General features: G+C 44.2%; 1 protein-coding gene and 1 long non-coding RNA gene across 4 annotated transcripts in view; both read left to right on the top strand.

Moving 5' to 3' along the window:
• Positions 1-3,725: 3,725 nt before the first annotated feature.
• Positions 3,726-15,427, top strand: part of FAM171B (family with sequence similarity 171 member B) — a 37,976-nt gene continuing 26,274 nt past the window's right edge. The window contains exon 1 of one of the 3 annotated variants that reach the window (XM_030277901.4): positions 3,726-4,034. In XM_030277901.4, the coding sequence (XP_030133761.3) occupies positions 3,866-4,034 (169 nt within the window). In that variant the 5' untranslated portion in view covers positions 3,726-3,865. Of the gene's footprint in view, positions 4,083-15,427 lie in introns of all 3 variants that reach the window. The other 2 variants (XM_030277900.4, XM_072931614.1) reach the window with 2 other exon arrangements.
• LOC140684493 (uncharacterized) lies at positions 4,130-5,528 on the top strand. Its single transcript, XR_012056819.1, has 2 exons — positions 4,130-4,178; positions 4,226-5,528. It is a non-coding gene; the product is annotated as an uncharacterized lncRNA (long non-coding RNA).

The following is a 15,427-nucleotide window of genomic DNA, read 5'->3' as shown; positions in this document are numbered from 1 at the left end:
GCAAACACGAGTATGTTTTATTAATAAAACAAACAGTGAGAAGCAAATGTTAGTGTTTGTGAACACTTCAGAAAAACTCCAAACTGGTGAGTTCCCTGGCTTGCTAGTAGAGAATTTGTTAACCTAAAGAGAATAGTAATAAAGGAGACAGAAAAGGTGAAGATCTGATATTTGTGGTTTAATTAATAACTTCCACCGATGTCCCAGTAGCTGCATCTGATGTAAGAAACATGACAGCAGCAGCCCAAACATGGTTTTTAACATTTGTCCAATACACCCTGCAGCCAGCACAGGCCTAGCTCCTGTTAAATACATACCTGCAGTTGGATCACTGCATCTGCCTAGCAGTTTCAAATTAATATATTATTATTGAGAAATTAGTGACAACAGCTGTCTCATTACAGGAACATGGCAAGAGAGTGGTTTTTCAAATTTCCATTTTACAGTGTAGCCACCTCAGGTAAAGTGGTGGCCCATGCCTCGAGGTAATTTGCATTTACAGCACTCCACTGGAGCTGTGCTGCTGTACTTCAAGTTTTTGCACACCTGAATGACACTTTACAGTGTGCTCTGATCATTAGTTAGTTTGTAAATGAATTGCTAATACATTTATTGCGTATCTGTACATTCATATTTTTAAATCATCAGTTCCGGCATTCTAAAGAATATTGTGAACAACTGGAAATACTTTGAAAAAAATATTTACAGGAACTTCTCCTCAATATAATGTCTGATCTACATAAAGAATTAAGGTTAGTGCTGTCAGCTGCCCATCTTCTCACAAGATATTTCACAATCAATCTGTTCTACTGCATCTTCCTGATAAACCTTCTGAAGTCAGGTGCTGAATTATTACCCCCCTTGACAAACACACAGGACATGCTAAGACTAAGTTCACAAGACACAAAAGCAGAACACACACCTTGCAAATGTGAGAAGCAGAAGAATACTGACAGTAACACACCCTATTAGTAATGTTTGTGATTTTACATGCAGACCAGGCCTGTGTGGTATTGATTTTGAGAGTTTTGCAGAGTCCACACAGACTGACATTTCTGTGTCATTTGAAAACATATTTTCAGCCCTGGCAGAACAGCAGATGCCAAGTTCAGTGGCTGATGGCAATGGTTGCAATTTGTTCAGAGTTTGAAAAGAGTGTAGCAACTTTTAAAGACTGCAGAAGTTACTGCTGGACACAATCCCTCAAGAAAATACTCAGGTAGTTGAAATAAATTACTACAAACCTTCATTTCCTCAGAGAAAATTTTTTTAAGAAGAACATCCTGATTGTGATTATATTTTTTCTGAAATGAATGGTATTGTGTACCCTAATTTTTCTTAGCAATTTTTCTAAATGTAGTACAGACAATTAATTTCCACGTTATTCCCCATTCGGAGGCGCTTTTAAGAGAGCTTTTATCACACATTTAACAGATATTTTTCCCCAGAACTTTATAAACGAATAATTGTTCTTATTCATATCATCAGCATCAATTTAAAATGTTCCAGCTGCCAAGCTGGTTCAACTATTTCTCTGCAAATAATTTATATCTTGTTAAAAGCTCATGTCTGCAAACGTTTGGAAATGAATTTGTGATCTGCCCTTTTTTAATGCCACACCCTGTCACCAGACAAATTCCTGAGCAAAGGAAGCTCACAGCAGCAGCAAGTTTTCTGTAGGTCCTTTCTTCCACCTGGGACCACACACAGTTGCAGAGAATCCAAAATTAATTGAGCTCTAAGAGTGGCTGTGCAGGAACAGCCACTTTTCCTTTGCAGTGCCCACATAAAAGGTTGAAATAGGAAGCTGGGTGAGAGGATGTTAATTAAACAAATAGGCACTGAGCATGTCTGCTAAACTAAAAAGAGATTGTTCTTTTTCTTTATGAGCTCCTGGAGGAGTTTCACATCAAATACAATCAAATGATTGTTTTATTTGCCTGTTTTTTTTGGTCCTTTGCTTCCTTTCAAGAAAGGTCCTATAAAACAAAATCAGGTTTTCATGGCAAAGTTTTTTTTTTTGTGTTGATGAAGGAAAAAGTGCTTGACAGATTGACAATAAAGAATAGTATTGAGGAGTACCTGCTGAGGAGGATGTGCATTTCCGACTGCAGCATTACCCTGTGAGCAGTGACTGGTCCAAAATGGTGCCAGCGGATATCAGCAACTGCAACAAAAGCAAACTGTATTTTCTATGTCAATCCCAAATCTATTTCAAGTCATTGTAAATGGCAGTGAAATAATTACATTGTACTGTATAGAATGACATGGAGGCATAAGGAAAAATATATTTTCTTCACATTTTATAAGACATATGTTGAAAATATGCACAGTAACCTGTCAGTTCTTCCTTTCAGTATGGGCAAATTTATACCCTGCCTGTTTCTCTTTCAATGAAGAAATTTTCTGCAATCTGAAAATTACAGGGTTTGGCCTAGTGTGTTACAGTAAATATGTATCGGTTTATAAAATAAACCTTTTATTTGACTGATCTTTGTTTGTCAATTCAAGTTATTTCAAACTTTCCAAAGAAGTTTCTATTCACTATTTAAACATACACTAAGATTTAGTATTAGCCCATTCTGAGGGTGCTTACAGAGAATGGGATGTTGATCTCTCTGAAATCACGGGCACGGGCATGCTCATCCCCACCAGTGTGAGATTCCCGTGGGGTGACCCCAGCGTGGGCTCAGCCCTCAGGCATACAGGTGGCTGCCTGCTCTGGGGCAGTTTGGTGTGCCTGGATGTGCTGCCTTTCCTCAGATTTTGGGTTTTTTCCCAGCCTTATCTGACATGAACAACTGCAGTGGTTTTTCCATTACCCTGCCCTGGGCTGTGTGGATGCACCCAGCTCCCTCAGTTCCTCCTCATCAGGCTCCAGTCACTGTGACAGCCTTTAAAATGACATTACATCTCCTAAAGCCTTGATCCCACACACAGGCATCTCTCTGCCTCATGTGCATGTTTATTCCTATCAGCAGTTCCTGATATTCAACATTGCACTGATCAGCAGTACAGAGAGGAAAAAAAAATTTAGCCCTCCTGAACGTATTTTTTAGAATTAAGGATGCGCATAAGTAAATTTGGAATGCGTGTACACGTGTTTGTGAGGCTAGAGAAGGGCAGCAAGGCTGGGAGAAGGGTCTGGAGCACAAATGAGTGAGGAGCAGCTGAGGGAGCCGGGCGTGTTTATTCTGGAGTTTCTCCAGAATAAAGGGGCCCAGGGGAGACCTTGCCGCTCTCTCCAGCTCCCTGAAAGGAAGGAGCAGCCAGACGGGCTCTGCTCCCAAGCAGTCAGTGACAGGACGAGAGGACACAGCCTTCAGCTGTGCCAGGGGAGCTTTAGGCTGGATATTAGGCAGAGTTTCTCCAAGAAAGGCTTATCGGAACGGGCTGCCCGGAGGGGCGGCGGAGTCACCATCCCCGCAGGTGTGTGAGGAAAGCCTGGAGGCGGCACTCGGTGCCGCGGTCTGCTTGACACGGTGCTGCTGGGCCAGCGGCCGGACTCGGGGACCTCCAAGGCCTTTCCCAACCCGGGGGATCCTGCGGTTCTCTGCGGTTCACCGATGCTGGGGCTGCCCGGGGCAGCGCGGCCTGTGACGGCGGCGCTCCTCCAGCACCGGCAACAAGTGCGGGGGGCGATGCGGGCCCCTGTGGGAGGCGGCCCCGGCACCTGTGGGAGGTGGCCCCGCTCAGCCCCAGCCCGGTCCGCCCCGCCCGGCCCCGCCCCGGCCCGGCCCCGCCCCGGCACGTCCGTGGGCGGGCGGGCGAGCGGAGCCGCCGCAGAGCCGCCGCCGGGGCCGCGGTTGCGGAGCGCTGCGCCGGCCTCCCGCAATATGCCTCCGCTGCCCCCGGGCTGCTCGCCATGCCGGGCACCTGCGGGCGCCTCTCCGCGCTGCTCCCGGGGCTGGCGGCCGCGCTGCTGCCCGCGCTGCTGGTGCTGATGATGGGGCGGCCGCCCCCCGCCGCCGCCGCCACCCGCCCGCAGCAGCAGCGAGCGGCGCTGCCCGGGGGCGCCCCCGCCGCGGCATCAGGTACCGAACCCTTCCCCGCATCAGGTACCGAACCCTTCCCCGCATCAGGTACCGAACCCTTCCCCGCATCATGTACCGAAACATCCCCTGCATCCGGTACCGAAATATCCCTCGCGTCAGGTACCGAAATATCCCCCGCATCAGGTACCGAACCCTCCCCTTCATCAGGTACCAACCCTCCCCTTCATCAGGTACCGAACCCTCCCCTTCATCCGTACCGACCCCTTCGTCCCATCAGGTACCGACCCCTCCCCGGCATCCCCTTCCTCCCCTGCGGGATGGATGCTGTCCTCCCGCGGGGAGCCCCGTGCGGTGCCGGGCCCCAAAAGGAGCGGCTGCGGCTTGGCTGGAGCGCGGTCCGTGTTTGGAGCCCGCGGCTGTGAGCGCACTGACCCGCACCTCGGGCCTTGGCTAGCAGGGCTCCAGGGATTCCTGCTGGCTGGCAGGAATGGCCACGGGGAGATAGCGGAGCGTCCGTCGAATATAAATATATATGCATGTATCATAGACGGGTATTTATTTCTGTGTATATTTCTGTGTCGCTTTAAAAATAAACCAGCTGATACGTGTGCGAGCATCTTGAGCCTGTCAAATGCGTGATGGGGATGCTGAGCTCGTTAGTTTTTGCAGCCCCTCTGCAGATGCTTATCCAAGACCACGAAACAATGTGCGTATTTCAGCTTCAGGCCTTAGTTTTGCAGTCAAATATTTGGGGGTACCCCTTTGCAGAACCAGAGCGAATGATGAGGTGTCTGTACTGTCATCTGGTTTAAAAAATATGTGTATAGTCTGAAGTTTAGTTGCTCAAATGAGGATAAACCCAGTATTTTTCTTGCCATATTGCCTTTCACCTAAGAATTTCAAGATGATTTCAAGCATGAATTAAGACCTTTTAACACCAAGGCTCCATTTCAGGATATCACTGGAACATATGTTTCGTTTTTAGCATATAGGCATGCTTCTGTTTCCAGTTGACTTCAGGAAGGTATAAAATGTGCTTAGTTTTAGGCAGATGGTTAATATTTTCCTGAATTGAAGCCAATTTCCAAAGCTGCCGAAGTATATTTGTTAATTAGGAGATACAAGCAAAGATATTAAATTGCAGTATTTGCTTGCAACTTCTTTAAGATGTAGGACAAGTAACTAGATTTGATAGAAAATGAACAGAGTCTTAAATTTTTCTCTATGCACTCTTAAAATGCCTTGATTTACTCTTCAGGTCTTTTTTGTGTAGATTTGTGGGTTTGTGGTTTTTATTATTATCCAAATATTAAAACTGTAGCATTTTGAAGAAGGGCATTTGATGAACATCTTGATCCTTGTTGTTTTCATTTCCAGTCACTGATGATTTTTCATTAGTTTGCTTCTTATCATACTTTTAGTAGAATATACCATTAATCACCAGCAAACACCACTTAAAAGGCATTGGCAGCATTTCTGACTTGGGCAGTGAACATTTTGCTCATTAAAAATTGAGTGGCAAAAAAAAAAAAATGGACAGTTTTTGTAATTCAATGATCCTCTTTGGTTTCAGGTATTGATTTCTTTTCAAGAAGCTCTGTTACCTTATCTCCTTCAGCCCTGGCCAAGGTCTTTGTTGGTATCTAACATTTTGATGCCTGTTCTGTTGGTTTGCTGTTGTTGCAGGCCCACGTGCCCAGCTCTTGCTGCTTTATTTTATTTTCTTATTTGGCATCATAGGTTCTGAGGTATGAGAGTCCAGAAAGTGTCTTCTAGTCCACAGCTTGCATGTTCACTCTCAATTTATGAATGTTAAAAATTATTGTTTGAGTTGGCTGTCAGCATTTGTTTATTTTAGGCTTAAATATAGTTAAATGTTTATTTCTCTTGTTGGCTGGATTTCTAAATGATCTTGATTAATTTTTTCTTTTATAAAAACTGAAAAAGCCAATGGCAGACTTTGAAAAAGATAAGCTAACTGCTGCTCTGAAACCTTTATTGCTCTGAAGAAGCTGCTAAGCTAATTTGTTTTTTTCTGTGGCATTTCAGCAAAGCATATAAGCAAGTTTTGCTTTATTGACATTTTGGACATTATTTAGAAGGAGAACGGGACTCCAGATGTATACATAATGGATAGTAATGTCTTTCTGATAAATTATCATCGGATGGCTCACAGCTGCCAGGTAGGCAGGGTAAATGGCTGCAGAAGACTGGCAGCAGAGCCACCCCTCAGGGCAAGAGGCCACTCTTGCAGCCACTCCTGCAGCTGCAGCTCCTGCACTGGGGCTGCCAGGCAGCTCTGCCTTCTGCCAGCAGGCAGGAGCCTGCCCCAGGCTGCCTTTGTGCAGGGATGGTGACCCCAGAGCTGCCCCAGCACAGGAGGCTTATCCTACCTGCCTGGGAGGGCACAGAGCGGGGCTGCAGTTCCCATTTGACGTGAGTTCCCCTATCGATGGCCCTGTTCTGTCGAAGCTCATTACAGCGTTTTACAGATCAATTCCCTCCCGGATTAAGTGAGTCCTGCCAGTGGGATTGCTGTGCTGCCCGGGGAGAGGTGCTGAAGTCAGCACAGCTGTGTGTGTGGAGTGTCTGGGGTGCTCACTCTGTGCTGAGAAGGTAGTGGCACATCATGACTGAGAAGGGCTTTTTTTCCATCTCTTTCTTTTCCCCTAAAAATGACAGGAAACTTGCCATTGCTAAGAGAAATGAGTAAATTCTCTAATAAGGCAGAGAACACATAAAAGAGGGATGCAGTTCATGGAGTTATTCTGACTCATCTCGCAGAAACAGGCATTCTTCCAAATTAAAGAAGAAAATAAAAAATTTGGAGAGCGAGAGAGACAGGCCTCTCTGGTTAGGGTGGTGATTGCTGGAGTGGAGAACCTGCCTTGGTTCTTCCTTATTCATGGTGATTTTTTTTTTTGCATTTTCCATGAGGCAGTTTGGAAATATGGGCTCTGGTGTGCAGGAGCAATTGAAGAGAAGCTGCTGGGAGCTTCAGATATTCATCATTGAGGTCAGCAGGCTTGAGCACAGAATTCACTGAATTATGGTCCTGGCTCTGATCCACACCAATCTGGTTTTGTTTTCCATGTTCCCTTTTCTTTATCTGTACTGAGGTGCATTCTTTACAGGAGCTGAGAGTTAGGTTCTTTAATGTTCATGAGACTTGGCCTATCCCGATGTGGGGCATTGTTATTCTCTTTCTAATGCAGATATTGCTCTATAAATAGAGCAGAGACCACTAATTGAATAAGTGATAGTTATCTGTATCAGCTCTGTGGCAGGTCTGAGATGCACTGAATGTACAACATGCTCCTGCAGAAAAAGCAGCTGTGTCAGTGGCAACTGTCACATTACACAGGGTGACATACAGCATCTTCATGCCTGAGGTTTTTTACCATGTCGAGACTTTAAATTAGATTTGAACCATGTTTTAAAATAGGTGATTTTTTCAAGTGTGGGTGGTCTCTGTACCTTTTGTAATCCCAGCATGAACAAGAAAAACATTGTCCTGTTGTCATAGACACTGCCAAATCTGCCTCTCCTTCCAGAATTCAGGGGAAAAGGACTTTATTTGGATTTGGTGTAGGGTTTTTTGTTTGTTTGTTTTTTAAAGCAGATGGCTTTGCATGCAATGGGGAGATTAACTTGGTTCTGTAGGGTGAAATTCAAAAGCTGTAGCAGCCAACAGTGGTGCTGAACAAAGGAGAGGGGGGATTTGGAATTGCTAGGTGTATTTATTTGTTAATACACAGACCCCTGTTTGTTTAGACGGATGAGATAAATATGTGATTGTTGACAAACCCAGAAGAAAATCAGAGATTACTTTTTTACCTGCTGGAGACAAATTCGCTGCCTGTGGAATTCAGTTCTGAGCCCCCATGTCTCAGCACTGTCTGCCTGCCTGTGATGATGAGAGGCTGCCTAATGTGAAACTCTGTTGTAGACAAGTAATTTCTGGCTCAGAGTTTTCTAAACTCTTTTTTATGTTGTCTTGTTCTTCCCGATCATTCCAGTTGGAGGAAACTTTCTCATGCTTCCTTTTTATTTGAGACAAAAGAGAAACATTTCTCCAAAACAGCAACATGTGCGACTTACTGTTTCTTTTTTTTTTTTTAATTGTGGTGTTCCATATTTCTTGGAGTAGAATATTCTTCCTAATGACTTGTATATTGATGTGTAGCTGATACTAATACTTAAGTATTTAGAGGAGCATTTGGTTCTGATATCTTGTTACATTTGTCTGGGTTTGAATTTGAGCAATAACACATAATAATGCACTTAAGCCCATGGTGTAGTGTGACTATTCTTTGTCACTTGATGGAACAATCTTTATGGTTTGCTGTCCCCAAGTCACTGGATTGGGGATTAGTAGGGCAGCAATAAATCCAGTTTTGTTTTAGAGCTTTTGTTGCAGTCAGATACCACAAGAAAATGAGTGAGGAATTAAAAGCTGTGTGGGAGATTCTTTAGCATTCCAGTAAGGAAGGGAATTCAGTCATTTTCATTGCTCAGCAGTTATGTAGGATACAGTTCCTGCTCAAGAAGCCAGGGCTGTCTGAGTAGAGACTTCTGATCAGAGCTGGCATTATTTGTTTTGTACGAGCAGCAACAAAACCCTCTTATCTTGTAGATACTGGAATATAACTGATGTCAGGGAAAAGGTTTATTTTCAAGTTAGAAGTGCTACATGCACACCCCAGCCAAGTGGTTTAGTGCAAACAGGCTAACTCCACCTATAGAAATCAACTCAGAAAATGGCCTTTGATTTGCTGTTCATTTTTCTCAGGATTCCCAGCCTCTGGTATTTGCGATGATGGCTTCTCAGCTAGGTGAGAAAGAATGCAAGACTTGGACAGGTCCTGATTTGCTGGAGATGATGTCCTTAAGTGTCTGAGCTTTCTGTGCTGTTCTAAGACTCGGTAACACAACAAAATATCAGTGAGGGCATTAGGACAGTGAGAGGGGATAAAGCATCTGCAGTTTGAAATGTGAATGAATAAGGAAAAAGAAATATTCATCGATCACGTGCTCCAGATATAGGTCACTCAGTTGCTAATACAAGAAAAATAGAAGTTTGGGGTTTCTCATGGTAAATCACACATGAAAAAAAAAGATACTACTTTTTTTTTGGGTTTTTTTTTAGGAAGAGAATCTGCATAACTCCTCAGTACTCCCCATGGGTACTGAGGAGTTCTGAAGAGTGAGGCATCTCTCCTGAGCTGAAAGCTTGCTTTCACTGAAGCCTGTAATACATTATACAGCATCATGCTTTATATTTCAGGAAGCTTGATTTCAAGAAACTTGCCTTGATAGTAGCTTTAATTGTAAAGAACTGAGACAATGCCTTTTAGCACTCATGGAATCAAGACCCAGGGATACATGGTCAGAAGTGGCAGGAAACAAGGGATTAATGATGGCAGGAAGCTACCTATTGCAAGGTGGTAGTTTTTGCAGTTCTTATTTGTTTTGCTAAAGTTTGCTTCTTGTCAGTCTGTTGGCAGAAAGTACACCATCAAAGGGCAATTGCTATGTAAAAACATTCATGGAATTACTGTCAGGCTGAGAAAAAGGCAGGTTGTGAATTTGGAATGCAGCTGCTATCTGGGTCACTGGGGATCTGTAGCAGGCTTTCTCTGTGAACTAGCTCAGTAGATGAAGTCTTTGAAGACACAGGCAAAGATCTGAGAGGGAAGTTTATTCAAAATAAACTCAATACTTGGTGTGTCAAACTTAGCAAAGCAGCACAGGTTACTCTGTTGTCTTGGAAGTTGCATATTTTTACATCACTGTATCCATCTGTAATGAATGGGGACTTGAGGCACAATGTGACAGAGCAAGTGTGTCCTTTTCATTACTCCTGATACTGTGTTTCATTCTTAATTTGTAGATTTTTCATCTGGGGTGCTGTAGGGGCACCCAGGTTCTGTGATCAGCTATTTCCCTGAACCATCAGAGTCAGTTTACTCTCAAATAACTCTTCTGTGTTCAGTAGGTCTAGTTCCTCCTGCTTAATCCTGGCTTGCCAGGGGTGTTGAAACCACCAGGTCTAGTTCCCCCTGCCTAATCCTGGCTTGCCAGCTCCTGCATGCTCCTAAACTGTCACCTTCCACACATGGCTGCAAGAAGTTGTATTCAGCAGGCTACAAGGCAGCTGTTGAATTTCCTGCCTGGCTTCTCTGGCACTGGCTATAGCAGAAAACATGAGGTTTGAGAACACTTTTCCTGCTAGCACAGGTTTGAGGGGAGGATGTGAGTGTGCACAGCTTTACAGCCAGCAGCAGGGAAGTGTATTTGCTGGGGGTTGGAAAAGTTGAAGAGAATGAATTCATCTTGCAGAACTCCCTAAGCCCTGTGTTTAGTAGGGCAGGTTTCACTCAAGCTGTGCTCAGTTGGAAGAGGCATTCCAGATCCCTGCAGCAGAGCTGGGTTCCTGGGAAAGGGCAGTCCTTCCAAACTCTGAGCCTGCAGCATGGAGCACGTGCTGGTACAGCCCCACCACCTCTCCCTTTCACACCTACACCAGGTTACAGAGGGTCACCTTTGGGCAGATTGCTTCCCTGGCATTTGGGGGGATTTAGGTCAGGAAGGGATGACTCTCAGGTCTTCCATACAGGAGAGCACACATGGACTGGAGTGTGAGCAGCTTCTTGCTCTAGACCAGTCCTGTGTGAGGAGGAGGACCCTCCAAAGCACCACCTACCTGAACACAGCTTCTCAGCCAGAGTGCAGGGCTCATGTGTGGCACCAGCAGCTCTGTCCAGTAAGAAAAATCATGTGCTGTGAGCTTCACAGGCTGCTCTCAATGGTTTGTAGAGGATGTGGATAACGTCTCCTCCGGTCTCAGCTGGACCAGCTGCCCAAACTTTCCAAATGCCCCTGTGTGCCCTCTGGCTGTAAGCACCTTGTGCATTCTTGTAAACGCCACAGTGACAGGTCTGCAGCTCATGGCACTTGAGTGGCATCACCCTGGAGATGTGTGCCCGTGTCTGATGTAGCTGCTGGAAGCCATCTGTGTGCCCTGCTGGGTGGACAGGCCTGGCAGTGATGTTCTTGTGTGTCTGTGTGTGCATAAGCCTCCTAAGTCTCACCAAGGGCAGGCATGAACTCTTATTCTTTCCCCTCAGTTTCTTGTCCTTCTTTCTCTTCCCTTTTTATGCTTCCTCCCGTGGACTCCAAGAGAGCCTCTGCTGCCTGAAAGAAGTCAGGCTTCAGGGTAGAATTGTCACAGTGTGGAAATGAGGCAGTTGCAGGAGGTGGGTTGCAGGGTCAGTTCCTTCTCCTGGACTTCCACATGACCCTTTCTCCAGCATTGTGCATTTACTGTTGACAGTGCCAGGTACATAAAAAACTGCATTTCTACCAAGGGAAGAGGCAACAGGTGGCCTCTTGTTGAGATTACATGAAATAAATTGTGGCTTGTGGAGGGTTAGAGAGCAAAAACCAGTTTTATTCCTCTACCTTGTGATTTTTCCTTGTCCCATTTTGAAAAATGTGGTGATTTTAGTGTGGATCTTACCTGAACCACTGGCAGCTGTACAAGTTAAGCTGCATGACAGCTGTGGTGGGGAATGTTGGGGTTTTTTTGTGTGTGTTGAACATTATGCAGTGATTATGAGTGGGAGGCATGAATTGAGCCAATGTGCATTAGGAGGTCATGAAATAGAAGAATAGAGAGAATCTCAGAGCTGCTTCAACATGTCCCCAGCAGGCTGTGGTTGAAAGCCATTATTGATGTGACCACTGTACCCCAAAAGTGCCCTGAGGTCTGTGGAGTGTTGTGGGACTGATGAGGGCCCCAGCCTGTGCCTCTGAGTGTTGGCTTGGGAGCTTTTACTAAACACAGTGTGGCTGTAGGCAGATCAGTTGGAGAGCTGACTCATTATGGTGCAGCTTATTTTGGAGGAAAGAGCTGAATTCAGGTGGGTTTAGTTTGTTTGTTTGGGTGGTTTTGTTTGTTTTTATGTGGTCCTTAATAGTTCATCTGCATCTTCTGAAACTTTTTCTTGTATTTCACATACTTTTATTTTTCTTTCTTTTTCATTAATCTTTTGCCTGTATTTAATGCTTGAACTTTCCCACCGGTGTGTGCATGCAACTCTCATGGTTTGTGTTGTAGGTTATTACAACCTACAAGGTCTGAGCAACCCTTTCATTACTCAAACTGATTTTACTTTCAGAATCATTGGTATTACTGTTTTCACTTACTGCAAGAGTTATCACAAGTAATGCCTGCAAGATAAAGTATATATTTTCACCCTATTTCCAAGATCAAGCATGGCATTTGCATCAGACGGTGAGACCCAAATTATCATAGGATGGTGTACTCCAGGTAAAATTTTCAGACAGATTTGTTAAATGTATTAAAATTAGCAGCTGAATTAGATGAAGATGATACCTGTTGGTTTTATTTTCCGTGATTTGAGAATAACTGAGGATCTGGGTGGGTGTTTAGGCTGGAGGGACCATCAGGGGCATTCTTAAAGCAGGGTTGGCACTGAACTCACACCTGTGAGCTTTACTGTCAGTCCATGGAAGGATTTAGGACTGGGGAACCTCTCTGGACAGCCTATTCTCATGGTTGTTTATCCTTAGAGAGAAAAGCAAATCCCTTTCCAGTCAGATCCTTGTCTGCAGTTGGTGACTTGCCCTGCCATGCATCTCGACAGTTCTTGGCCCTTTATCCCTGGGTGAGGGAAGGCTGTTGTTTAGGGCCCCCAAAACCTTTCCTGTGCAAAGTTAAACAAGGCTCATGTCCCTCATGTGCCTTCCCCTAATGCATGCAAACAGACAAAATGGAGTTATTCCTCTGCTGCAGATTTGGGGCTGTTCCATAAATATGGTGCATGCAGTTGGCTCAGTCTGCTGCAATAGATGCTGGTGTGTAGCATGGTTATGAATCTTGGCAAAACACCAAATCTACTTATTATAAATGACTCTGCATGAGCAAGGCTCCCAAATGAAACTGATGGGAACATTCTCATGGAAGTTATTTTCTGTGAGGTAGCAAATCTGGTTGATAATTTCTATGCGCTAATCTGAGCTATACTGGAGAGAAGGTCAATGGTGTCAAGATATTTGAAAATATTGTCCATTTTGCTGGGATGGAGAAGGACATGCTTGCCCTCTCCACCTATTATAGACTCTAACAGGATTTTTAAAGTTTTATCATGTAATTGTGGAAAATATTTTTCCTCTGTTTTGAAGCATTTTATTAAGTGACTGAACAGGAGAAATTAGTAGTTTTATATTGGGTAAATGCAGGATTTTGATAAATTGTGTGTTTAGAACAATAAAAACTGTTAATAACATGAATTAGGTCTTTTGATAAATATCACAGGAAATTATTTCATTGTTTCTGGAAGCAAAGGAGAAAACTTACTCTCACTGGGCTGGAGTAGAGAGTTTCTTTGGATTACAGACCACTGAGGTTGAGAAAATCCTCTAATTAAATTCAGTCTGAGACCCAGTGAAGCATTTGTGAGACCCTGCATAGTTTGGGTGCAGCACTGGGCAAAAGAATCTGTCATGGCTGTTTGCCTCTTAATTAGTTGTCAGCTTCCTTCTCCCCCTCTTGTGTTTTTGTTGGGTGTTTCTTCTTAAGCACTGCCAGTAGAGAAAACCTGTCCCTCTACCAGTCTGTCTGCTGGATTCTTCAGTATTCCATGGGACAGATTGTCCCAGAAACACTTTAGTTAATTTGTTTCCCCCCAGTCCAGCTGGCACAATCTTAGAGGTGCAGAATGAATCCTGAGTGTGTGTGTGGGGGGGGAAATAAATTGTTTACTGCCCCATTCTTAGCCTCGGTGTCAACAAAACCATTCCCATCATCCTAGAGAGGTTTCCATGGTGCTAAGTCGTTTTCCCATTATTCCCTACAGGATTTGGGGCACCTGCTGGGAAGGGAGGACTTGTGTTTGTGCTGGAGACAACACAGCTGGGGCCTTCAGCTGGCTCCTGGAGCACTTGATCTGGTGATGAGCTGCAGGCAGGCAGTAATGACTCCGAGCAGCAGTGGCTGAGTCATTAGTGCATCCAGCACTGACACCTACCTGCATGGCATCTATCTGGGTTTGGAAAGAACAGGAAAGCAGGAGCCTCCCCTGAAATGGAGAAATGTAGACCCCTTCCCTCTGAATTGTTATAAATCTGAAATTAAGTGGGGCTTTCAGACAAAAATATGGGAGCAGAAATAACAGTTCTTTATTAGGGAAGAAAATAAAAAGATAAAATAAACAATGCAGTGAACCAAAACAACAAAACAACACTGACAGAGTCAGAATACAGCCTGGCACCCTGTTGGTCAGGGTGCTGGCAGCATTCCAATTGGGAATTATGGCTGCAGTCCTCCTGGAACTGAAGCAGTGATCCTGTAGAAAAGGGGTGTAGTCTTCCTGCAGTGGAAGAGGCAGCCGTTCCTCTGGGAAATTCAGTGCAGAAAAAGCGCTGCTACTGTTCCAGAAACTCAAGATTATAGCCAGGTAGGAATGCTTGGCTCCTCCCTCTGGGCGGAGCATCTCCCAATGGGCTGCTACAACTTTTATCAGTCAGGCAGTGGCATTCAGTAGCCCATTAACAGCAGATGTCTCCCTGGGGGAGGATTGGTTTGTGGAACAGATAAGGAAAACTGTCCAGTTAAAAGAGAGAACTGCCACACCTCTAACAGATGGCAACTGAATACATCTTGCCTTGCAATCTTGGCCCAGAGAAGTTGTGCTCTTTCCTGATTCCATTGTTTTGCTTTAGCCTGTGATCTGATGGGACAGGAGTTTCTCTTTTTTTTAAACCTTTTTAATCTCTGAGGAATAATACTTATTTAAAATGAGTAGCAACCTGCAATTATTTTTCTAATACCCCGTGCTGTGTTCTTTGTTGTTTTGTGACTTTTGATCATTCACTTTATGAAGCTCAACTTTAATGAAAATTTCTGTATGAAAGAGACTGTAGCTTGTTGGGTGCTCTTGCTTTGTTGCTGCGATATGGATTTCCTAACTCTTGTAATAAAAAATTCCCATTCCACATGTACAGGGCTACCCTTAGGGAATATTGCCCTGCAAATTTTAAATTCTATTTTTTCCACATATGCCTTTATACTTTGGCCTTCTCTCAAGGGATTAAAGGATCTTTTCCTGCAGGTCAAAGACAGACATTGCAGCAGCATTACAAATATCTTTTCTTGAAGGAGTAGTATGAGATTTTACAGCTTTAGGGGAACAAAAGTATTCTCAGACAAGGGTAGTGACCAGGTTATCATTAAAAAAAATCTCTGAATGCAACAGAAGTTGTCCTTTACAATTAGTGAGTAGCGTGCACTGATGTTTGAATTTCTGTTTTGTGGGATTATTCCACAGAGTCTGGATGCATATCTGTCTTAGGGTTTCACAGCATTAAATGTCATGTTTGAACAGGTGCTACTTTATTTTCATGTG

Source organism: Taeniopygia guttata, chromosome 7 (genome assembly GCF_048771995.1).
Source record: "Taeniopygia guttata chromosome 7, bTaeGut7.mat, whole genome shotgun sequence".
Classification (NCBI taxonomy): Eukaryota; Metazoa; Chordata; class Aves; order Passeriformes; family Estrildidae; genus Taeniopygia; species Taeniopygia guttata.
The sequence above is the reverse complement of the archived record's forward strand: the minus strand, read 5'-3'. Positions and strand labels throughout refer to the sequence as shown.